Source organism: Apodemus sylvaticus, chromosome 2 (assembly GCF_947179515.1).
Source record: "Apodemus sylvaticus chromosome 2, mApoSyl1.1, whole genome shotgun sequence".
Classification (NCBI taxonomy): domain Eukaryota; kingdom Metazoa; phylum Chordata; class Mammalia; order Rodentia; family Muridae; genus Apodemus; species Apodemus sylvaticus.
Window position 1 is genome coordinate 58,810,594 of NC_067473.1, and position 25,109 is coordinate 58,835,702.

At 45.1% G+C, this 25,109-nt stretch overlaps 1 protein-coding gene across 4 annotated transcripts in view; it reads left to right on the plus strand.

Annotated features, from left to right (window-relative positions):
- The window catches only part of Cald1 (caldesmon 1), a 176,643-nt gene that overhangs the window by 100,974 nt on the left and 50,560 nt on the right, over positions 1-25,109 (plus strand). The window contains exon 1 of one of the 4 annotated variants that reach the window (XM_052173420.1): positions 9,475-9,722. The exons of the other annotated variants lie outside the window; for them this stretch is intronic. Within the exon in view, the coding sequence (XP_052029380.1) occupies positions 9,670-9,722 (53 nt within the window). The 5' untranslated portion in view covers positions 9,475-9,669. Of the gene's footprint in view, positions 1-9,474; positions 9,723-25,109 lie in introns of those variants that run through there. 4 annotated transcript variants of the gene reach the window in all.

Here is a 25,109-nt window from a genome sequence, read left to right on the forward strand (position 1 = left end):
CTTGTTTTCATAAATAGCTCTGCTCAAACTAAGGGGGAAGGGCTGGTCTAAATTGAGTTTCTTCATTTCAAAAGTACACCTGGTTTAATTTTTTAACATAAAATATGCAATTAAAGTTAATGAGCTAGAACGCTCAGCATTCTGGGCCTGAGAGCACAATTTGAAGAGCCTCAGAATTATGTCTGTTAATTTTTAGTCTACTATCTGATCTTAGATCTGCTGGGAAAGAGTCAGTAGGAAAGATAATTTGAAGGTGTCCTAGGAAGGTTCAGCAATGCTGGGAGAACCTCAGATCACACCAGCTCTCCCTACTTTGAAATACATTTTGGAAATGCTGTGCCCAAATTTCATATCACTGACTCTCGAATTTAAAGGGAGTATGTGCTTTTTTTAAAAGTATCATCCACTTTATTTTCTTTAAATTAAAAATCTTTCCATGTGAGTTCTGACTTATGAATGAGGAAAAAAATAAATGAGACTTTCTATCAAATGCCCCACTCACACCCCCACCCCTACCTTGGTCTGGAAAAACAAAACAAAAGAAAATACACCTTCCTAGTCTGGACTATAAATAAATCTATAAACAGGGGCATTAAACAGTGTCTCAGCTATTACAGCATCTCACTGCTCTTACCCAAGTCCCTAGTTCAGTTCTCAGCACCCACCCTGGGTGGCTGGTGAGATCCAGCTTCATGGATCCGATGCCCTCTCCTGGCTGCCACAGGCATCACAGTCACATGCTCATCCCGCCCCCATACACATATGCACATAATTAAAAGTAAAAATGCATCTTGAAAAGCAAACAAACAAATAGACAAAGAACTCATTTGCTTTTTCTGCTTTAAAAGTCTTTTACTCATCTCCTGCCTGGGGTACTCCAAGAGAGGCACCTGGAAGTTCTGCAGAGGATCGTTTCTGCTGAACTCAGCATTTAAGGTTCAAACTACACTGATAACCCATCCTGAAGTGAATAGAATCCAGTTTTAATTTAGTAAATCTGAAGAAAGAGGAGGTGAGAAGGAGCGATCAAGCTGAAGGCAGGGCTGGAAGCAGGCATGTCAGAATACCCAGCTGACACAGGCTCTACATCCCGGGTCTTGATCATCTGCTAACATCAGGAGTCAACACTCACTGAGAGATGTTGACTTGGACCTCCCTTGGCATGAGGAGAAACATTCTTTGAGCTCATGTTTGTCCCTGTTCTGATTCTATATTGAGGAGGAAGTCTTTCTGCAGCTTCTCAACCTTATGGGTTGGGAAACAGGAGTTATTCTGGCCAGAGAATGAGCAGGTTCTGGAGAGCTAGACCACTTCTTTGACCTTTGTTAGTCAACATTATGATACATATAGCTGTCTCTGTCATGTGTCATTGGCCAACTTCCCAGAGACCTGCACACTCTGGAACCCCCAGATTCAGCTTCTGAAGCAGCAGAGTAAAACACCAGCTTGTGGCTAACTTAATGCAGTGACTCTGTTTTTGTCCCTATTCAACCAAGGGAAAAAGGGTCAGTCTGTCTGCTGTATGCTTGATACCATTCTAAGCTGTTCTGGATACAGAAAACTGTTAGGATGCTTCTCTGAAAGCAAGGGAATTATTTAGTGTAAAAAAGTATGTAGAAACATTTATTTCTAAAGATGTCATAATCATGTATTGACCATGTGATATGGAAAATAGGAAACAGCTAACATAAAACAACACATAGTTATACAAAATGACATATGCATCATATACATCTTATATGAAATGTCATGCATATAAGATGAATAATGGCCAGTGTGCCCACAGTATTCAAAACACACAGTAGACTATTTTCTAGAAACAAATATGCTTTAATCTAGGTCTGGATTCCATAGAAAGAAATCAGTGTTTTTAAGACCTTATATAGTGTCAATGGAAAAAAAGTCTGGATTTGATTAGAGTTATAAAAGTCGTGCATAAATTTAATATCCAGATGTATAAACTAACCACCAGAACAAAACCACTTGTGGTTATGGGACTATCTAGATACTTTGAATAAAAGTGGTCCACACCAATAATTCTGTGGCTTCTTTGAAGATATGACCTTTTCCCCTGCATTATAATATATCCTTAGCATCCCTGTGATCCGCTCGTGATTTCTTTTGCAATGCTGTTGCATCTATATACAATAAACCTATAATCAACAATGTATCACTAAGACCTAGAATCAATTTCCTCTGTATGAAAGTCCTATATACCTCCTTTCCTAGAGTCATACAACATAGATGATGAACCACATGCTAAGGGTGGCTTTAACTGGAACAAGAGCCAGGGTTTCGTAACAACCATGCAGCCAAGAAATCTTTTTAAAAGATGGATTGAAGTCAGAAGACAACTTGTGAGAGCTGGCTTTCTTCTTCCATCATGTGGATCCCAGTGATGGAACTCAGGTTGTCAGGTGTTAGGCACTTTTATCCACTGAGCCATCTGTCCTGACCAGTAGTAGTCCTTAGAGAAATTCTCTCTCTCAAGATGGAAGGAATAATAAAGGGGAAGGCATAGCCAGACAGAAATTATGTTCAACATACAGGTAGAAAGGTTTGTGAATGTCTGGAAGGGCCAAGGCTGGTCCCTCCAATAAGGATCTTCCTAGAGTCTTAATGGCCCTGTCCATCTCAAGAGTCCATTCTCTTCTTGGCCCCTCATGACCTCATTTAACAGTTTGGCCTTCTCAGTGAACACTAGCACCCAAAGTCTATAGAACCCAGCAGATCCCAGAAATTTCTGTACTTGCTTTTGGGTTGATGGAACTGGGATGCTAGGATGGTTTGCTTCCAGGAGTCCAACAGCATGAGTTGGCCCCCTTGAATATGTACCCCAGATAGGCAATCTCAAATTGATAAAGCTGGGCCTTCTTAGCAGACACTTAATAGCCAAGTTGACTCAGTTCCTGTAGCAGGTCTTGTGTGGCCTCCTGGCATATCTCCAAGTTGAGATCCCCACCAATACATACTGGAGCACAGTTATTTGAAGGTGGGCCAACTAGTACTCACCCAAGTCCTTATGCAGTGACTCTGCAGAGTTGGTGGGTGAGTTCTTGAATTCTTGAGGCAGGTGTGCCCAAGTCAGTTGTCCCTTGAAGCCTCTCTCCAAATCTTGCCATTCAAAAGCAAATAAAGGCTGGCTTTTGGGTGCCAGAGGCAGGGTACAAAAGCCATTCAGTGACTGAAACTTCTAAAGAAAGTCAGGGACAGTTTGGTTAACAAAAGCCATGTTCACAGCTGACTGGTGCACTCTAGCTTCTGACTCAAAAGCAGTATAGGTCCTATAGGCTTCAAAAAGTCTTTCTAGATGTTCCCTAGGACTCTCATTCTTTCTCTGCATTGCCTGGCTCACCTTAGATAAATTTATGTGCTGTCTAGTAGCTTCTTGAAGGCCTCTCCTCAGAATCTGGCAGAGAGAGGGAAAGCAAGGCAGGGGCCTGAGGCTGACCCTCCTTTAGAGGAAGAAGGGTGGGGAGTAGTGAGTCCTATAACTTTTGGTCTGGGTGGCCCCAGTCTTTACCCTGTAAATTATAGAAAGATGGAAAGTCTTCTCCTCAGGCCATAGTGAGCCATTCATTCCTGTAAGAAACGGTTAGTTTTCAGGGACAAACAACCAGACCCAAGTGTCTGTGATTTGGCAAAAGTTCTAAAAATGGCTCAGGACCAAGCCCAATGAGATGCTTTGTGCCTGTCCCATCCTAGAAATCAAATAAAAATTTGTATGAGAGGACTAAAAGCACACACAGAATAGACATTGATAGACAGAGAAGGACATTCCCGGGAGAACAAAAACAAACCAAAAGGCTGTCTCAGATGGTCTTCCTCCTTGTTTATGGGAGGCTCATAGATCCACAGCCAGTTCAGAATCCAGATGAAACTTGCAAGTTCTCCAGCTTCTGGTAGAGGGTTGGGAGTATCCTCCATTGCCCTTGGCTGAGTGACAAAATACCATCTTGTCCCTCTTGGTCTCCAGATTAAATCCAAAACAGTGTTAGACCTGAAATGGAAACACAAATATGGATAAGACAAAAGACAAGCAGGTGCCCCGATTTACTGATTGGCAAAACACTCCACTAGGGTGTCTCCAGGGAATCCCAGACAAGCCCCCAAATATAAGGGTATATGATTCACTGAAGAATGATACCCTGGACTCAAATAGTATGCAAAGGCAAAGAGTGTTTTATTCTGCAGAAGTCCATCATCCTGGGGTCTCCCATTACCAAAATAGAGAGACAACCAAGTGAGCTTGCAGGCCTGACTTAAAGCACATTAGGGAATTCTGGGGTAGGTAATCTATGTTAATCTCTTGGATACATCTCTACAGACATTCAAATACCTGAGTCTGGGGGCTGGAAACTTGCTGGGGAGGTCTGGAAAATGTTGTTGAGGAAGTAGCTGAGGAAGTCTGGAAACAGCTGCTGACCTATTGTCCTTGCCTCAGGCCAGATAGCAGGGCAACTTCTGAGGCTTGGACTTGCCTGGACTTTCCCAGTTCTTGGAAACAGAGATTTAGGCCCAGTCTCCTTAACTGTCAGTTTGAAGCCTGTCATGGAATCAGTCTAGCCTTCTTAGAAGGAAATTAACTTGTTTCAGCCTCTAACACTAAACTCTGATGATTCTCCTGGTGACCCTGTAGGATGAGAAACAAGAGGAAAAAGAGGTAGCTCTGGAGAAAGTCTCAAGAAGCAGACAGATCCAGAAGCAGAACCACCTTCTGGTGGGGAGGAAGAAGGTGTTGTCTGAGGGACCAACAGGGGCACTGAATTCTTGAAAGTTTCTGAAGTTACATTACCCATACTGTGCATTCTTGTCACAGTATTTTTAATTCATGTTAACTTGTGAGGTTAAGAGCACTGACTGCTCTTCCAGAGGCCCTGAGTTCAACTCCCAGCAACCACATGATGGCTCACAGCCATTTGTAATGGGATCTGATGCCCTCTTCTGGTATTTCTGAAGGCAGCTACTGTGTATTCATATACATAAAATAAATAAATCTTAAAAAAAAAACTTGTCTAACTTCAGAATAATATGTGAATTAAAAGGTGAAGAGTTCCCACAGTTTTGATTCTTATCTCAATGGAGTCTGTGATTCACATTCATAGATGTGAATAGAGCCATTTTAAATAATATGACTTTTAGTACCTCTTATTTATGCAGGATATCTGCCTTACCTACAACCAAAAAAAAAAAAAAAAAAAAAAAAAAACCAAACAAACAAAAAGTCCCTCTGTTCTTAGGACTGTAAGAAACTCATGGATATCATGCAGGACTACTGTGAACTTCTCTATGGATCCTTTTGTTTGGCCCTGCCTCCTTCTTCCAGAAAGTTATTTTTAGAGGATTCTCCTTTATCACTGGAGCCCACCCAGAGCCACCCACAGAACTCATGCCCTGTGACATGTTCAACCTTTGGAGTCACCAAAGGGGCACTGAGTCTTTCTTGCTCCTCCTGAATTCTAAAACTCTCCAAGTAGAGACAGAGGTAGGGACAATCGCTTGGTGTCACTCAGGCATCCAAGATTGGCCTATACTCAGATGTACCTTGTGGAAACAACTGGTGTCTTTTGGCAGTCACCATTCTGTGTGCGCCAGGGCTGTGCTGAAACCAAAGATATGAAAAAAAGCTGGAGATGTAGTTCAGTGGTAGGGTCCTTCATGAGGACTCATGCTCAATCCCCAATACTATCACAAAACCAAGTTTTTTAAATTGTTATCATCTCCTCTCAAGTGGGTAGATTTCTGTACACAATGAGCAGATCTATGTGCACATGTGTATATGTATGCATGTGTATGTGTGTGGGTGCAACCGTGTTTGTGAAAGGACATGCACATGCATATAATTGTGTATGTGTGTGTATGTGCATTTTTATGTATGTTATATGCATTAAGGCAATGGACACCGCACTCCCACACATTTCTCTTTTCACTAGGGAATTGCTTCAACATAGAAGCTGTTCTTAAACAACCATTACAGCCTAGGAAGTCTGGAACAGATCATGTGGCCCAGGCCTCTACCTCCATGAAGTAAAGTTATTTTTAAAATCATATTTTATTAATAAAGGACCACCCTGTGGTGGGAGCTATTCCTTTCGACCACGCTGACCTCCATCAAACCTTCCCAGCCCAGAGTCTCTTTGATGAAACATTAAACAATAAAATGTGCAGAAATGAAAGTGGCTATGAGCAACCTGAAGATTAGTTTGCTCTAGTTGGAGTCCTGACCTGCCATCTTGTGCATGATGCCTGCTGAACAATGACTGGTGGAGTCAATGATGCCGGGTGGTGGTGGTGGTGGTGGTGGCGGTGGTGGTGGTGGTAGAGTCAATGATGCCGGTGGTGGTGGTGGTGGTGGTGGTGGTGGTGGTGGAGTTAATGATGCCGGGTGGTGGTGGTGGAGGTGGTGGTGGTGGTGGTGGTGGAGTCAATGATGCCCGGTGGTGGTGGTGGTGGAGTCAATGATGCCCGGTGGTGGTGGTGGCGGTGGCGGTGGCGGTGGCGGTGGCGGTGGCGGTGGCGGTGGTGGTGGTGGTGATCAGGTCAGCTTTCAGCCATACTGGTTCCGTAGACTGGGCTCTCTCTGCTAGCTGCCCAAGCACATATGCCTAAACAGAACATGTGCCCATACACTCAGTTGGTTTCTTGTCTTTGCCCCCCTCCACTCAAACTCCTGGCTCTCTGATGACTGCTGGGAAATCCATGCTCACCCCATCTCTGTTCCGAGCTTCCGACTGTCTTACTACTGCTCTGCCTCTTTGCCTTTGTCGGCCCATTTGGCTTCTCAACTCACTTTGTTCCTTGCTGGTGTCTTCTCCAGGTCTGAGAATCTCTTTTCTCTTCACTATTCTCATGTCTGTACCTTATAAGATACCATGATATGACTCAGTAAGTTTCACCATTGTGTACTTAAGACAGACAGACAGACAGACAGACGCTCTCTCTACAATTTATATTGAAAGCAGGAAGCCAGCTTGAGACCATTCATATGGTTTTCCTCTTCCTGTCTCTACATCAGCAGAGATAAGTAGGTGGATACTCTTTCTACAATTGTTCATTAGTAGACCTTCAGCACATGAACATTGGTGTGAATGACTATATTCTTGCACTCCCGCCCCGCCCCCAGTAATGTAGGAGTGTGTGTGTGTGTGTGTGTGTGTGTGTGAGAGAGAGAGAGAGAGAGAGAGAGAGAGAGAGAGAGGGAGAGAGATGCAGAGAGAGAGAGACGCAGAGAGAGACAGAAAGAGACAGGGAGATAGAGAGAGACAGAAACAGAGAGACAGGGACAGAGACTAAGACTATTAATTTTTAAGAATCACATTTTAAAAAAAACCTCTAGGCTGCTGTATTTTATAAGCCTGTTCTGGGTATGTCAGAACTATGTTTTGCCACTCTCCAGAACTAGAGTGAATAGGGATGGGAGGAGTCAAGAGGTAAAGTGAATTTATTTTATAAGATTTATTAAGACTCATTCATAAGATAGACCAGTTTTCTGTATTACTGCTGTGACAAATAGCTGCAGGCATGGTGGCACTCAGCATTGCAGACTTGCCTATCCGCAGGCCTATTGACTTCTGACACACATCCCAACAGGCAATAATCTAGGTGGTGGCTCACAGCATTCTCTCTGAAGGCTGTAAGGGAGAATCCATTTCCTGGCCCCTGCACAGGCCCAGAGGCAATCACATTCCTGGGCCTTTGCTCTCCTTCCTCCACAGCCAGCAGCCTGGTGTCTCTTCCCTTCCTCCTACAGCCCCAGCTCCTGGTGAGCTCAGGCAGAAAGCCTTCTGTTTTTAAGCCCCCAATGGGATTAACCGGAGCACACTTTGATATACCAGAGCAATCCCCCCTTCCCACACCCCCACCCTTGAATCACATCTGTAAACTAACTTGGAAAGAGGCAAACACGGAAGATAACATATTATCATGTTCTGGGGATTAGAGAATGAAGTGTGGAATCTTCAGACAGAGAAACAGTTTAGCCTCTAACAGCAAGCCACAGAGTTCTATTAGCAATAAAAGACAACAAAGTAACAAGATTAGAAGAAATAAGAGAAAACAAAGTAACAGAATTAGATAGGAAGGAAAGCAGCAGAATGCCTGGGTATACATTTTACAGTTCAGCTCTGGAGAGAGAAGGAGGCCAGCCGGAAGCCAGTCATGTCGTGTAAAGATGCGTAGCCGCATCTCACAGTTGGGGTGTCTTCTGCCCTTCAGTTAATAGGTTGAGTGATAATCCCTATAGTCCACAGGATACATGTGTAGAAGTAATTAAAGTTGAAGTTTACTGAATCAGACTTACCAACAGTTGTCTAGTTACTTGGAATGAGGAGACTTAGCTTAAGTGAATTAAAGCGGCTGCAACTCGGAGTGTGAAGAGAGTTGGGTAGTTCTGCTCTCCGGCACTGAATCATTTTATTAAAAAAAAAAAAAAAAGAAAGAAAAGAAAAAAAAAAAAAAAAAGCTCTGTTCCCGTCTCTGTGTGGCACGAAACTGTCCACCAGATAACTCTTCCATTCTCGATCAAGGCCCTCCAGGACAATTGCTTCTGTTACTTACCAAGGAATAACTGAACTCTATGGGACAGGGACCAGAGTTGTTCTGATTTGACAGAAAGTCAGACCCTCCAACACCAGGTCCTCCATCACTATCAGAGATGGGGAAATCTATACATAACACAAGCCAAGATGGGGTGTCATCCTCATAGTCAACACCACCCCTTCTTCAGAGACTGGAATTTGGCCAGCATTCCAAGCTGTTGGTGACCAGTCTCTCTTGCCAGGCTTGGCGATGAGATCACCATCACAGTGCCACTAATGCAGAAGGGCCTGCTGTTCTGGCATGCTCCCAGGCAGACTACCGCCCTCCTCTCTCAGGGGAGTGCAAACACTGGACAGGCTGTAAGGTCCAGCCCATCACCAAGCAAGACCCTGGACTCTTCCGCCTTTGTGTGTGGTTTGCATTTTTCTGTCACGCTCCCTTTCCTGGATAAAAGGGATGAGGGGAGTTTTTCAGATTTGATTTCTCAGTGGGAACTGTTTGCTTTGGAAGTCACCTACACCAGTGCTAATTGAGAACAGAGCTCAGGATGAGGGCCCGAGAATGGCAGCGGATGAACTTTTTGGTGGGCTGCTTTCTGTTCTCCGAGTCAGATCTGGGCTGTGAGTACAAGCAGGAGCCACTGTTTCCCAAAGGCTGCGCACTGCTTCTCCCCCACCCCCACCCCGCCTTTGACTTGATACCCTCTCACAAATTAGTGATTGATTTCTCAGAGCTAAGCATATAAAGTCTCCATTGTGACCGTTCCCAGTCATCCTGGCCCCTACAGCCCAGCAAGTTAAGAGTCTGCAACTCCCCAAACACTCCGTATCCTTCAAATCTAAATTTGATGGGCTTCTATTAGAGAGATTACAGTAAAAAATAACAATCAGCTCTCAGATGATCCTGTGTGGAGGGGAAGGGTGGGGAGGAGTAGTTTTGGCTGAGGACAAGCCCAGACTTTCGTCACAGGGACAGACCCAAGTGTTAACACAAAGGGAAGACAGGCGCATCCTGCTCAGCACATTTCGGCCACAGATAATATGGCCCGTGGGCTGGGCCAGCCCACGCTGTGACCTCCAGGCTCCAGGTCTCCTACCTCAGTCTCTCCTGCCCAGACCAGCTGCTGCGGACATGCTTAGCGGATCCGGGTCCCAGGGAAGGCGCTGCCTGGCCACACTCTCTCAGTGAGTTCTGCCCTTTTGCCTCTTCGATTTCTCTTTTCTTTTTTTTTAAATTTTTTCTCTCCAACAAAAGAATTTTTTTTTTTTTTAAATTCTGGGAGTGGGGAAAAGAGAGACCGAGGAGAGAGAGCACGCGCGCAAGAGAGAGGAAGGTGGGAGTGTGTAAAAACTTTGTAGTTTCAGCTGCGGGCTTGGTCTGGAGTCACTGGCTTTTGGATTTTCTTCATTTCCATCTTCATGGTGCCTTAGCAACAGGGGATTTACCTAGGACCTGGGTTTCTTTCTTCCCATTGCCGGTCACTGGGTATTTTGCTGCTAAAGATCTGCTGTTAATTTAGACCTGAGCCCTCTTCCTCTGAGCCATCCTTTGCAGAACCCAGAGATTTCACTAAGCCACAGTCGCCCAGTCCTAAAGTAAACAGCCCAGAGCCCTCAGCATACTGACCATCTGACTGGGCCATAACAAGCCCCTCAGCATATGCTATTGATCAGGAGACTGTTCAGATAACAGGGGGTTCTGAGGCTTTAGAATTGTGGAATCCTGGAATGTGAAAGTGAGAGGGGCCTCTGGGACCCTTTGGGGCTGATGCTGTCTTTCTACAGCCACAGGAGCCCAAAGAGGATAACTCAGTTTACCAAAGCCAGACAACAGTCCGCAAGGACTCCGCTCCTCTGTTCCCTGAGCAGAGGCCTTTTTCACAGTGGTATCTGTGAGGTTTGAAAACCCTACTGGGTCCTGGGAAAAGGTAGCATGGAGGAGTGAGGGCACAGGATGGCCTTTTGGAGAGTTGTTCCCATTTCTGAGAGTTTTGGCTTTCATTCAGGGTCACGGACACTGGTCCAGTGGCCCCAGAGCTTGTGCAACCGTTGATCAGATAAGCAGAAGAGCTTGGTGGGTCCTGCTGGGTCCTGCAGAACGAGAGGCCTCCACACCCACAGTGTTTGCGGAATTTTTGGTTAACCAGGCTTTGTTGTGGTTATTTTGGTTTCTGGTTTTTTGAAGTTGGTCACTCTAATGGGAAATTTCAGGGGGATCTGGGGGGATGGTCTCTACAATTCAATGCTTGTTAAACCTTAAAAAAACAACATTTAAGGAGTCCTATTATGTAACAGGGGTGTCTGGTGTGTTTGATTCAAAGCTCTGAATCCCCATTATATTGTCTCATCATAGTCCATTGGGCGTCTCCACCCCACTCTTCTTCCTGCCTCCAACCCAGCTCCCAACTGTCTCTCATAAAGTCTCCTTGGGAACCTAGTTCTCTGTAGAAAAGCTCAGGCACCACTGAGCTTTCCTGATGCCTTTATTTCAGATGGTGAAGGGGAGGCACATGGAGGGAAAGGCCTTGTCCAGATCCCACAGCTGTCGCTGGTCAGCAGCAGAGCCTGCAATGCTAGGAAAGGGCCTCTCTCCCTCCTCTTTCCTCCCCACCCACCTCCCCGTCCATCTGTCCGTCCGTCTGTCTGTCACACCTGGTCCTGGCTCTCTCCATTCAGCCTGTGGTTCCAGCAGCTGACTTTCTCCACGCTTCTCTCTTTTCTACTTCCGTCACTTCCTGACTTCCTGGCCTTGCACCTGGATGGTGGAGATTTCCTTCCATCTGGTCCCTGGCCCCAGGCTCTGTCCATCCAGTCCCTGTCTCAGCCTGCCTTCATCTGTGAGGACAGAGCCCACATCTGTAATACAGCAAAGTTTTCCTTTGGTATTCCTTTTCATTGTGCGTGTGCCTGCTCAGGGCAAATTAGATTGCTTGTCACCCCCAAAACCAGAGGCTGCCCTCACCTCTTCACACATTTGCTGCCTTCCTCCCTAAGCATCCCAATTCCTCCCCACTCCCCACTCTCAATACCTGTGTGCATCCTTTGAGTAGTAGCCTGGTATCAAGCATGTTTGTTTTCTGACAGTAAAGCATTGATGGCAGAAACTTTTTTGAATCTTCAGCATCCAGGATGGTGCGTACACACACACACACACACACACACACACACACACACACACACACACACACGAATTCATAAACAAACATATTAAGTTTTTCGCAATTGAAGAAACCCAACTCTCTAGAAATCTCTACTCTTTGTTTCCGTCATCTGGAGGTACATAAGGCCTCTGCACCTTCTGCTTTGTAAGATCATTAGAGTAAATGCTAAAGCAGGCGCTCGACCCAAAGAGCGAGAAATTCCTGTACATTTTTATCAGACAATTTATCTCAGTTTCATCACCTATGGTACAAGATTAGCACTGACTTTTTTTTTTTATGAGGTGAATTAAAATTCCTGACCACCAAGACCCAAGCCAGGGCTGTAGTATTTTGTGCGTCAGGTGTGAATGGTTATCCAGTTCTGCAGATTCTGTGATGTGTTCAGCTCGGCCTGGTGAGCTCATCGACAGACTCTATCTCTCTTAGCTCAGTACTTTCCCTGCTACTTTTTATTATGCTCCCAAAATTCCTGGAGTTTTCGTGAGTCAAGATTTCAGGTTTCCTAGAAATACTTAGTCTAGTCCGGTAAGAGTTGTGTTTCTCGTTGGCCCTCAGGGTGATCAAGCTTTGGTTTTTGTTTGACAACTGTGAACATATATCCTTAAAGCTGTGCAACCAGGGAAATGGGGGAAATTGGCCTAATTTTATGAGAATTTTTAGAAATGGCAGAATAAATGTATCTAAAAATGTCATCACCAATGGTACTGGGCAGCTGAAGGGATGGCTCAGTGGTTAGAAGCACTGGCTGCTCTTTCAGAGGATTCAGATTTGATTCCCAGCACTGGCATGCGAGCTCACAGTGGTCTGAATCCCAGTTCCAGGGATTTGAAGTCCTCCCACTTCATGGGTGCCAGGAACACACATGGTGCACAGAACAACTTGCAGGCAAAATACCTGTATATATTAAAAAGTTAAATAAAGAAATAAAAATATTTAAAGTATTGTTTTATCCAGTGTGTCCTGGGGGGGGGGGTGTAACATTTTGATTTTCCAATAGGACAGTTTTCCTAATAATAACAGAGACTGTTTCTTTCCCCTGTTGCGAACAACATTACAGCCCATTTAAAATAATTTCCAGTTTCTGGGCGTTGTCATCATCATTGTTATTCTTAGGCATGCTGTAAAACAGAGATACTCTCCCCCCTAAATGTGCCCACCGCCACTCCGACACGTTATTGTTACCTTTGCCCTCTCCAGCAGCTGACAGTCACGTGCTTTTCATGTCCCACTGTGGTCTACAGTAGCCCAGGCTATCGGGGGAACCACGGTTAGAGTGACGTCGGAGTGAAAGGTAGCAGTCCGTCAACAGTGGCTCTTCTCTTACAAAGAAGGCACGTGCAGTTTGTGATTCTTGCTTTGTGTTACAAATTGGATTTAAGTGTGTGTGTGTGTGTGTGTGTGTGTGTTTGTGAGTGTGATGTGTGTAAGTGTAAGCATGTGTGTGTGTTTGTGTGTGTGAGTGTGATGTGTGTAAGTGTAAGTATGAGTGTGTGTGATGTGTGTAAGTATAAGTATGAGTGTGTGTGATGTGTGTAAGTATGTGTGTGATGTGTGTTAGTGTAAGTATGAGTGTGTTTGTGTGATGAGTGTAAGTATGAGTGTGTGTGTGTGATATGTGTAAGTGTAAGTATGAGTGTGTGTGTGATATGTGTAAGTGTGAGTGTGTGTGTGTGTGTGTGTGTGTGTGTGTGAATACTGGTGCAGGTATGGAGGTCAGAGGTCAAACTTCACCAGTCAGTTCTTTCCTTCCCCCTTGCTGAGGCGGGGCGGGTCTCTCTGGCTTCCATTGCCTAGTGCGCTCCAGGCTAGCTGGCCTGTGAACTTCCGGCCTGTTCAGTCTCTGCCTCTCATCTGTCTTGCCACAGAGATGCTAGGCTTGCAGATGTGAGTCATGAGTTGCTGTATCTAGGCTTCTATGGGTTCCAGGGACCAAACTCGGGTCCTCAGGCTTGTGTGACAGGCACATTTGCTGGCTTCACCATCTCTCCAGCCCCAAAGATAGGTTTTAAGGGATTGAGTTTTCTAGGCCTCTTCTCTGGGGCTCTGGGGAGGAGTAAAATGACAGTATTTAGGAAACATAGGAAAGAGAGGTATAGAATGGACAATTTTGTGCTTTGCAAGGATTGATCACTCAGTGGAGGCTGTTGCTGAACCGTGATTGTAGGGTTCCTGTAAGCCACCATGGAAACACTCTTCATTCTCTGGTGTGTCCCCCCTGTGAGTGGCTGGTTCACCAACCAGGCGCCAGGCCACCACAGTGGATGCTGTTTTGTGGCTCCCCTCCCCTTTTCATTCCCCTGCCTTGGTTGGGGGATAAGCCCTCACTTTTTGCTGCCTATCAAATCTTTCTTCTTCCATCAAAAGTGGCTCTGCAGAAGTTGGTCCAGCAAGGCAGAGCGTACAGCACAGAGCTCGGCTCCCTGACTTGTCCTAACTGGGTGGTGAGGACATTTCCCACAGGCGCACAGCTGCACATCTCTGCTCTACTTTCCCACGTTCCCTGGGGCTGAAAAGGTGGCTGTGGACTCTCTGGCCTGCAGTCCCAGCCACTGTGGGATGGTGCTGAAGCTCCAAAACCCAATTTACAAATGAAAGTTTTGGAAAGGCTTTCCTATGACTGTAGCGCTGGCTGGATTTACTTCCAGCCCTGATTGAATTTTTAAGAGGCGTCTTTTAGTATCTGTAAACCTCCCTCACTTCCATCTATTCATTCAACAAACATTCTCAGTTTCCTGTACTAGGTAATATGTTGTATCAGGCACTAAGAACATTGAAGAGAACAGAGCTCTGCTCTGTCCCCAAGTTTATGTCATTTTGTAACCTCCCAAATGGTTCATAAGTAAGTTTGGCCATCACCCTTTATCTACCGTCCAAATGTACACATGCAGACACACACATATAGGGCTGTGGCTTCAATCAAAGGAGCACACGTCCACAGTTAGCATTATCTACACTAAGGGTCTCCGTTTTCTTTTCTCATGACCTGCCCCACCCAATTCATTTTTCCTTGTGGATATATATATATATATACATTCATATATATATGAATTCATATTATCTTTCTGTATAATGCATATATGTCAACAGTATTGATTTTGCAATGTGTTGTATCCTTTCATATTTCCTATCCTACTCTATTTCATATTAAAATGTTGATCCTGACCCGCTGGAGAGATTCTGTGAGCTGCAAACAGGTCACATACCAAAGAGAGAAGCTGAAGTTTATTGAATGGGGTTGTTTTCTTGGATCCCTACGTTCATAGTCGGACCCGGGGCTCAGCCTGAAGATGGAAGAAAGAGTTTTCCAAGGGTAGTCAGAGAGGCTCAAGGGTAGTCAGAGAGGCTCAGTTCCAAACTAACTTCTATAATTGGCAGCATGATCTCAAAAAGTCACTTCAACCCGCTTTGACATGCCGAGGCTACTGTAAGGGAGAGGCTAATGTCTGTGTGTGGAAAAGAGAACAGAGATGTCCATCATCCATCAAAGTATACAGAAAAACATGAAGTATAAACCCAGTGAAGCTATTGTTAAACAACCTTGCTTTCCCAATTAAAATTCAGTGTCAGAGGACCACTTAGGGAGACCATGTGTTCTCAGTGGAGCTGGGCAAGAGTCCTTAAACTGGCTTTCCTGTGATGCAACTTCATAAGTGAAGTTCTGAGAGTGGTATTTGGTTGTGATGTTGTAACTAGCTTTGTAGTTAAGAAACCAGGCTAGGTCATCCTCCTACCCCTCCCCCCTTGCATGCCCTTAAATACTTTTGCTGGTCATAAAAAAAAAAAAATCAAAGAAGCGACTAGGTGGTCTGTTGGGTTGTGAAGTTCTGAGCAAATTTGTGAAGGGCACACTTTGCCTGATGCTCCTTTTTACACCACAAGCTTGATCGACATCCATTTCCTCTGTGTTCAAGGCCACTTTCTATTAAAGGCAACTTACATTAAACAAAATTGCTTGGTAAGGACAGTTTAAAACAATAAACTTGGAGATAAAATATGCTATGTTTTTCTCATCCGTCTTTCACATTTCCTTCCTAATTTATTATAAACCACATTTCATACAGATGCTGATTAAAATGAATGCATCCTTCAACCTGTGCTGGGTTCCAGTTTAGACTCTAAGTCAAACTTTAGACTCTGGACATCTCCTCCTCACACGCCACCTCTGCCCGATTCACCTAATTCTGGCTGTGTTTTCCCTTCCCGCGGCTGCTTGTTCATTGTGCTCGTCCATATTTACTTGGACAAAAATGCTCGAGTTAATAAACGTCTTTGGTTGGGTCCTTGGGTGCAGAGGCGTCGGTCTATGATCATTTGGCCTTGTGACTTCAGGCCTGTCTGTGGTGTAGTGCATCATGGCACAAGTGCATGGTAGAAGACAGTCTACAAACTTAGTTGCTGGGAAACAGAAAGACAAGTCGGACCCACCCATTAACAGTAGTGCCCCTCCAAACTATAGTACTGCCAGCCTGGGAACTACAAGTCTCTAACCATGGCTGGTGAGTGGATTGCCTTCTCTCGCCTTTTCTAGAATTTCATCCTCCACATGGCTCTGCCTTTTACTTTGAAAGTCACAGACAAAAGATAAGATAATAGACCAAGTATGGTCTCCCTGTCCCTGGGGAAAGAACATGCATTTACTGGCCACTTTAGCACATTATGAAGGGAAACACTGTACACATAGAACACTGGACTCTACAGAAGGTAGCAAATCCCCCCCCCCATAGGGTTTCCAGGGGAAGCGAATAAAGCAACCGCTATTAATCACTAAGTCAATGACGGTTATGAAAGTGTCTCCACACAAGCCCATGCGTTGTACCCTTGGTCCCCAGCTGATGGTTGCTGTTTTGTGGGATTATGGAAACTCGAGGAGGTGGTGCCTAAAAGGTCACCAGGCAGAGGGCTGGGGTGGGGGTTTGGGAGGATGGATACTTGTACTGGTAGTTTCCTGTTGCTCCCCGCTTCCTGTCCACTGTGAGGTGAGGTATAGAACAGATTTACACCGCCATGATGTTTTGATGGAGCGCATTGTAGCCAAGCAACTGTGTGCAGAAGACAGTGTGAGTCAGAAGTCACACTTCTCCCCTGAAGGCCAGACATAAGAAAATAACAGCAGCAGATAGGTTGTTAAGTTCACTGTGCCCAGCCTTCTCCACCTGTGGAAAGGCTGGCAAAAGGTAAGGGAACCAGTCCCTCCACAATGAACCCCAGTGGAAGCTTAGGTCAGTGTGGCGCTATACCACACCACACCCCTGCTTCTGACTCTGAGCATCCCCCCTCGTCAGAAACCCCAGAGCCCCTGAGACTGCGGCAAATGCAATGGAATTCAGTCTGTGGTTGACCTGTATTCATTATCATATCCCACTTCTCAGAAAATCAGAGTTCTTTCTCTCCGGTTGTACTTGCTTTGTTTAGTTTAGCAGATCCCACACAACTATCCTCAGGACAAGTCCAGTCTTCAAGGACATTTGCTACACACTGAGGCATAAAACATAGACTTCCTAATTTTTCTTATTTGTCTAAACAGGGGACACTAGGAAGGAAAAAAATGGTAGGATGTAGGATGTGTTTGCCAGCCAGGGCCACCAGGTCTCAAGTACTCTTGAAAGGAATGTGTAAGTTAAGAATCACGAGACTTTACCATCCTGAAAAGTTTGGGTTCCAGTTTTATCAATTTATTAATAGTGTGCCCAGAGCGAAGTACTTAATGTCTGTGAGTTTCTTACTACATTCATCTGCAAAAAGAGGAAAATGACTGTAGTTCACATAGCTCCTGGTGAGCTTTAGTGAGAGTTCACAAGGCAGTAGGGGTAGGAGGTTGACAGTGAGAGCCATTTGAGGGAGTTGGTGCGTAGAGGGTAAATGGGTAATCACAAAACAGGGCCAAGTCTGATGGAGTGGATTCCTTTCCTGGAACTGCCAGGGCAAAGGAGAGAGGCAAGTGAGTGGCTTAGAAAGATAGGGAAGCTTGTTAGAAGTTTGAAACCAATGTGTCAGTGGGGACTCACTCTAGGAGACCGCTGGGAAGGGTCTGTCTTGGCCTCTTCTAGCTTCTGGTGGCCCTAGATGTCCCTTGGCTCACGGCCTTATGCGGTGGAGAGTTTCACACACTGTTCTGGATGTCTCTTCCCGTTACCCTCCCCCATGCATGTCTGTGTTTGTGTTCAGAGGACACCAGTTGTACTGGCTTGCGTGCCACTCTGATGACCTCATCTCCACTTCATCACATCTGCAAAGACCTCCCATTCAAGTCATGTGAGAGGCTTAGGGCTAGGAGATCAACAGAGCTCTGTGGGGAATGCAATTCAGCTCATCTGTAAGTGAGCAGATCTCCTAGAATGACATGACACTCAACAGGCCCAGCCATACCTTTGAAGTTTGCTGATGTCCCCACATAGTGGGCAAACATCTTGCATCCCAGAGGGGGCTGTTAGCTAGCCTCCTGTGTATTTTCTAACCACAAAACTCCCTAGTCCTAAGAACAGGAAAGGGCTTTTCTCCTGGAATGAAGGACACCCAGAAAGAATTTGTTAACACCATTAACTTCAAGGCAGAAGGTTGTACAGTCACAGATAAAGCTTAGGTCTGCAAAGTTCACACACTCCGCTCTTGTCCTACATACTTCTTAAATGTCTGGCCTTACTTAAATATGCGTCTTGGTCCACGAAGTCTGAGGGTCCTGCCTCTCCTGGGCCTCTAGACTGGTGAGTTGGAAAGAGACCATGTGAAAGCCCCTACCCAACATTGTGGAGGTGGCTCTGTTATCCAACCTCTCCCAGGAGGCCTGGAAGGCTAAGGAGCTTGAGCCCCACCCAGCTACAGTGAGAACTCCCAAGATCCTCAGGTTTAGGAAGACTACGGGAGCACAGAGAAGTGGAAGTGAGCATAGAAAAGAGAATTTCAGAAGTTAGAAGAGAGGACATTTTAAAAAGTCAGGTAGACTGAGTACCAATACAATGTAATTAACCTTCCTACTAAACATGTTACAGCTGGGCAGTGGTGGCGTGCAAACCTTTAATCCCAGCACTTGGGAGGCAGAGGCAGGCAGATTTCTGAGTTTGAGGCCAGCCTGGTCTACAGAGTGAGTTCCAGGATAGCCAGGGCTACATAGAGAAACCCTGTCTGGAAAAATGAAAGAAAGAAAGAAAGAAAGAAAGAAAGAAAGAAAGAAAGAAAGAAAGAAAGAAAGAAAGAAAGAAAGAAAGAAAGAAAGAAAGAAAGAGAGAGAGAGAGAGAGAGAGAGAGAGAGAGAGAGAGAGAAAGAGAGAAAGAAAGAAAGAAAGAAAGAAAGAAAGAAAGAAAGAAAGAAAGAAAGAAAGAAAGAAAGAAAGAAAGAAAGAAAAAAAAAAAAACATGTTACAACTGTTCCCTAACAGTGCAGATCTTCTCAGGCCTTAAACTAAGTACTGTACCATTTCCATTACAAAGCACCACTCACCAAGTGGCTTAAAAATGATAGGTGAGTGGTCCTTCCACAGGTGATTGCCCTTCTGTGCATGAGCACGGGATACACCCAGACAGAGAAATATTATTCACTACTGAAAAGAAACAGGCTGTTGAGTCATGAAAAAAAAAATATCGGAAACTTGGATGCAATACTATAAAGTATAAGAAACTGGTCTGAAAAAGACCAACATAGAATTTCAAGCACACATCGCTCTGCCGAAGTCAAGACTCATGGAGACAGAAGAGACACTGGTGATTGCCAAAGCTCGGAGGGAGAAGGAAAGAGTGAGAGGCTTAAGAGGGGCCAGTGAGCAGAGCCAGGAGCATCTGGGTGGGGGTGTAGACTGTAACTGTGGTGACAAGTGGTTCAAATTCAGGGACAGCACCAGAACCGAGGACTGGGTGACCTGCTGTCTGCTCCTGCACATAACTTGGTTTTGAAGCCAAGGTGGAACTTAATAAGGAACCATTCCAATACATATTTAAACCCAAGCTTTAAGGGGGAGTGAGGTACTTGGTTAAGAACGGATGGTAAACACCCAAGACCTGGTTTCGGGGTTATGGAAAGAGCAAGTCCCACCTGGGTCTGTCCCCCCTGGATCTGTCCCGCCTGAGTCTGTTCCTCCTGGGTCTGTCAGATGTTCCAGATGCTCTTCTAGTGAAGGAATTAAGAACTCTGCCTTCTGAATTGTTCTTGAAATGTAAAACTGTAGAGCTAATCTTTAAAATAAGTCAGTTACCGGGCACAGTTGGCTCCTCTAGAGAGCTGCCTCCTCCTGTCCGCCCAGCAGTCTCCCACATTCCTAGGCCTGTAGAATCGTTGTTGTAGCTCTGATTGTCCTCCTTAGGTGGCTTTCTTGTCACATCTCTTCCCATGGTGTACTCCCTGTCCAGATTTCACTGGATTAGAACCCACCCTGATGACTCTGTCTTAAAGCCTAATTTCCAAATAAGGTCACATTCTGAGGTACTGGTAGTTAGGTTGTCAGATCAGGTCCTTGGGAGGTCACGATTCGTGACAAATGCTGGAAGGTCGTAAAACTTTAACACGACATTTCATAGCTTAATTCTTCAGCTATAAGTGGGGTGATTATTGGATTTGTTTAAAATGCCAGCTGGCTAGACGATGTTGGGACAGTAAGGATGGCTGGAGCTTTCCCTGGCCGCCCACTGTCTTAAACCATTCCAGGGAGACTTAGGACCAAGCACCCTGACTGGAGCTCCTCCATGAGGTCTGGTACTGAGCCAGCCTCAAAGAGGCTGGGGGGAGGGGATTAGCCTCTTCTCTTTTGGAGTATAGGAAGACAAAGCTCTCTGATGTTAAATATTGTCTACATGTTAAGGAGAAGTGGCATGGATTAAGAAAGAGGTAAAGAAAAGAAGAGTTGAAACACATTCCATTTGATAGATTAAAAAAAAAAAAAAACACTTGAAAACAAACCCCACCCACGGTTTCCCTCCCTTCCCTCCACCCTCTATGAAAGCCCAGGAAATCATGAGGCAGATCCTGAGCTTAAACACAGGAGATGAGATGCGCATGCCCCTTTATACTTATTCTATGTAGATATTGTCACTTCCCCATTCCTCTGATATTAATGTCATTATTGAAAAGGAATTTGAGGCTCTTGAGTTCTAGAGCTGGTAAAATCCTTCTTGGGGACGATGGTATGGCTCAGTGGGTAAGCGTTTGTTGCACAAACATGAGGACCTGAGTTCAAATCTCCAATACCCGCATAAAAACCCAGGCATGGCGGCTTGTGCCTTTAACCCCAGCTCTAAAAGAATGATGATGGCAAGTGAGAAGGCAAGATAAGGAGACACTGTGCCCTTCTCCAGCCTTCGTCTACGTATACATACACCTGCACACATCATAAACACAAACATACAAACAAAATAAGAAAAATACTTAAAAAATCCTTTCTGGACAACCCCTCCCTTCTCATTGGAAAGCAACAGCATGACCTGGAAACCCTGTGTAGGCACAGGTCCCATTTGATGATGATGATGATGATGACGACGACGACGACGACATAAAAATGGTTAACACTCATCACTTACTATATGCTAAGGACTTGGAAAGTATTGGCTCATTTGATTATTAACACCGCTAGTCTAAGCAGGATTATCTTCATTCTACTTGTGAAGAAAACAAGGGCAGAGAGTTACTTCTCTTGCCCATCCCACCCCAGCCTAGGAGTGGGTAAACCCTGGCTGCAGATGACTGCCTGTGCTATGTAGTTTTCCCTGAACAAATGCTGTTCCCTGTGTGTGTTTCGACAGTTCTGGCCTCTGGCCTTTGCGTGGTAAATCTGGCAGTGATTGTATCATTACATCAGTTCCTGACTGGAGGGGCAAGGCTGGAGCGGATGGAGGAAAATGGATCCAGGACCTTTACTCTTCCTGGATTCAACCTCAAATGACCAACCTAGGGGACAATAATAATGGCCCAAGGGTCCTAAATAGAGATCATAAGTGTACCCCTTTCCCCCTATGGGAGACCTGAACCCCCACTACATTAGTGGCTCCTTTAATTTCACTGTTAGCCACTCTGAGAAACTTTAAAATGCCCAAGTAAGGCTAACTTATCTCAGCTTTGAATTTGTCCATATCTTAACTTCTAAATCCCTGTGCTGTCACGTGTAAGAGAAGGGACTCCGGGGAAGAAATAAGTAACGCCATGGTGCAAGCTGGCTGACGCACAGTGTGTACAGTCCTGACCATGTGACTGGCTCCCCGGCGCAGGTTTCTTTACCCGGACTGTACAATATGGACAGCTCAGTCTACTCAGCCTTGCTCTAAGGACCAGCCATGATGTCTCTTCCGAGCTCGGCAGCTCCCACGCACGGAACTTATCTCAGTTAAAAGTTTCCCCAGCCTTTTAAACCTGTTTTCAATTCACTGATCAAAAGTTAGGGTTGGTGGGCTTTTCTCGTTCTTTTGTATCTCTGTCTTTTTGCACAGATATCAGCTGTTAGATTTGGGCGTTTTAGCCTGGGAAGGATAACCCTTCAATTTGAACAAGATGTTAAATTTAGTGAACCAGTTGTTAATCAGTAGCTGCAACCCCCTCTGGGGGATACATGTCAGGGTGACTTCTGGGGTCCACTCCAGTTTAAAACTGGCTCTGGACCCTTTTGTGGGTGCCCCTTGTGGAACTGAGAACTTTGGTTCTCTCTGGTAGACTTCCAGAACCCAGGATTTTGACATCTTGGCTATAGAAGACAGCACCAGTCAGCAGCGCTCCAAGCGGCACTGAAGCCTGTTTGGCCTTTCAGAGCTGTCTCCTCAGTTGTGAGCAGACATGGTAATAGCATCCTTCTCACTGCCATTATGAAGACTGGATTCCATCCTGTGTGTGATGAAAGTGCTTTGCAAAGTAGTTGTGCTCTGTGGCAGCTTGGGCGGCCCTGAGTTCAGGAATTGGCTCCAGAAACAGTTTAGCCACCAAACAGGATGGGATTAAGCAGGCAGCCCTGCTGACACAGATCTTAACAAGGAGATGTCTCGTCCTGACTTGGAAGCAACTCTCAGTTGTGTTAATACCGTGTAGGAGAGAAGTCTGGCATGGACGGCCCTTTACTGTGAGTGGAGGAAGAGGGCGGGAGTCAAAGCGAGGGCGAGGGTCAGGGCCACGAGGAGGTCATGCGGCCATAAGCTGGTGACCAATGGGAAGACTGAAGGGACAGTGAGGCTTGGGTTCTGGTCCAGGTGTGTGTGCAAGGGAGAGAGAAAGAGAGGGGTGGGCAGAGAGACAGAGCAAGAAAAAGTCAGGGGCAGAGAGACAGAGATATCTAGGTACATATGCTATGGCTTAGAACTAATACGGACTGTCGTGGATAGACCTTCCAAGGCCTCCCCTTACAGAAAGCAAAGACTGACCACTCACAAATGTATGTTCAACTCCCTAACAAACCTTCAGATCGCAGTTCTCTTAACTGCATTTCTAAGTTTCAAAACTACCCTTCCTAAGAATGCAGTTTTTTTTATTTAAAAAAAAAAAAAAAGATCAGGATTGTGTTTTAATTTTGGTTTGGCCTTTAAGGAAAGTTTTGTTTTCCAAAGCCATAATTGTGGCCTTCTCAAGAATGGATTGTCCTGCATACAGCGGAGTACTTAAGGTTTCCAGCCCCTCCCCCTCCTCCAGGCCCATTACCCTGGCTTCCTTCTTACGAGCTGCACATGTTGCTGAAGCCACTCCTGGGCCCCCAGACAGGAGCGGGTTCTGCCCTGCCTGCCCGTGTCCTAATAAGGGAATGTGCAGGCTCCCGTGGGTGAGGTAAGGGGAGGCAGGCGGTGGATGGGATTTTTCGCTGACCAAGGAGGATAAGGTGTGGTTTGGCAGGTATGTCTGTTGGTTTGGCTGGCTCCTGACTTGGTTTCTTCTTTTGACAGTTCAAATGCTGTAAAACAAACTTTAAGGCTTGTCCTTCCACAGCTGTTTGGCTGAGTTTGGATAAGATCATCCTGACAGTTTATCTGTGATCTGATTTAAAAAACAAAACAAAACAAAACAGAATTGCATCTATATATTTTCATCATGAAAGGAAGGAAGTCAGGGCTATGAGTTGAGTCCTCTGGGTCATCAGAATAGGTTATAATGATGGTCGAATTTGGTTATGGAAAGAACAAGAGATCTGCTGTTTTGTACATTCAATCCATGTTTGTAGACTGTATCTGTGCACTGGTATTAACACCTACACCAGCCTTTAAAGATTGATGTGACTCAATTAAAAGGGGAATGAAGGGAACTAGAAGCCTGCGATTACACTTTTAAAGAAGAGATGATCGTCTATGCCCCCTCTGACTGCTTGATTGGCTGGCTGTACTCCACTCTCCATTCCATTTTCCGAATGACTCTGTGCTCAGAGCTGCATCTGCTCTAGACCCTTTGTATGGCACTTGGAAACATCAGTGTATCTCCACCCGCCTGCGCACTGAATCCGCCAGGCAGCTTTGAAACGCTCTGACGCCCAGTCAGCAACTCTGCTTGAACTGGGCTGGGCACAAGCTAGGTCTCAGGGACTTTAAGAACTGCCTGGGGTGACTCTATTGTGTATGAAGGTTGATGACCTTGGGATCCAAGTCCCTGAATATAATGTCTGTTGTGTCATCTACTTCCCTCAATGGCCAGACTCTTTCTGACATTTTGAAACCTTTAAAGAAAATACAAACAAGTCAGACAGGTTTCTTCTTGGGCTGGCAGGTTCAAGTCCAGTTGTTTTAAACTCAACAATAGAGACTTGTAGTTGAAACCAAAATCAGCTTCTAGATACATGGGCATTGTTCAAACACTATTTTCCACACACAGAAGGAGTAAAGCTTTCTGCCAAACAGTTGAAAATGGCACATTCATTTCAAAGCTGTAAGTAATGAAGTTATATTTTTCAGGTTTTCTCTGTGTCCCGTAATTTATATATTCCTTGAGGTTCAACTCAATTGATAAATGCCTGTTTGATTTTCCTCTGATAGTAAGCTAACTTCAGAATGTAAATTTGTAAAATAGATAATTGCTGTATCAAGCAAAGATGAAATGATACAACCAAGGGATATTTAAAAAATAAAAGAACACTTATCTTCAGAAATACCGCTGGGCAGTGGTGGCGCACGCATTTAATCCCAGCACTTGGGAGGCACAGGCAGGCAGATTTCTGGGTTCAAGTCCAGCCTGGTCTACAAAGTGAGTTCCAGGACAGCCAGAGCTATACAGAGAAATCCTGTTTTGAAAAACCAACCAAACAAACAAACAAAAACAAAAAAATACTAGGCTGTAATAATACAATATCAAATAGGGAAGTCTTTGTAAACTCATGAATTGATTAGTGGGGTGCCTCCTCTTCCTGGTATGGTATTCCATTCTCAAGGAAGACAGGGAATTTGGAAATTCAGCACAGCAGACTAAGCTGGGGATATAGATTAGACAATTATCAGCATATGTGGACAAACGGGTTAAAGGCACAATGACATTACC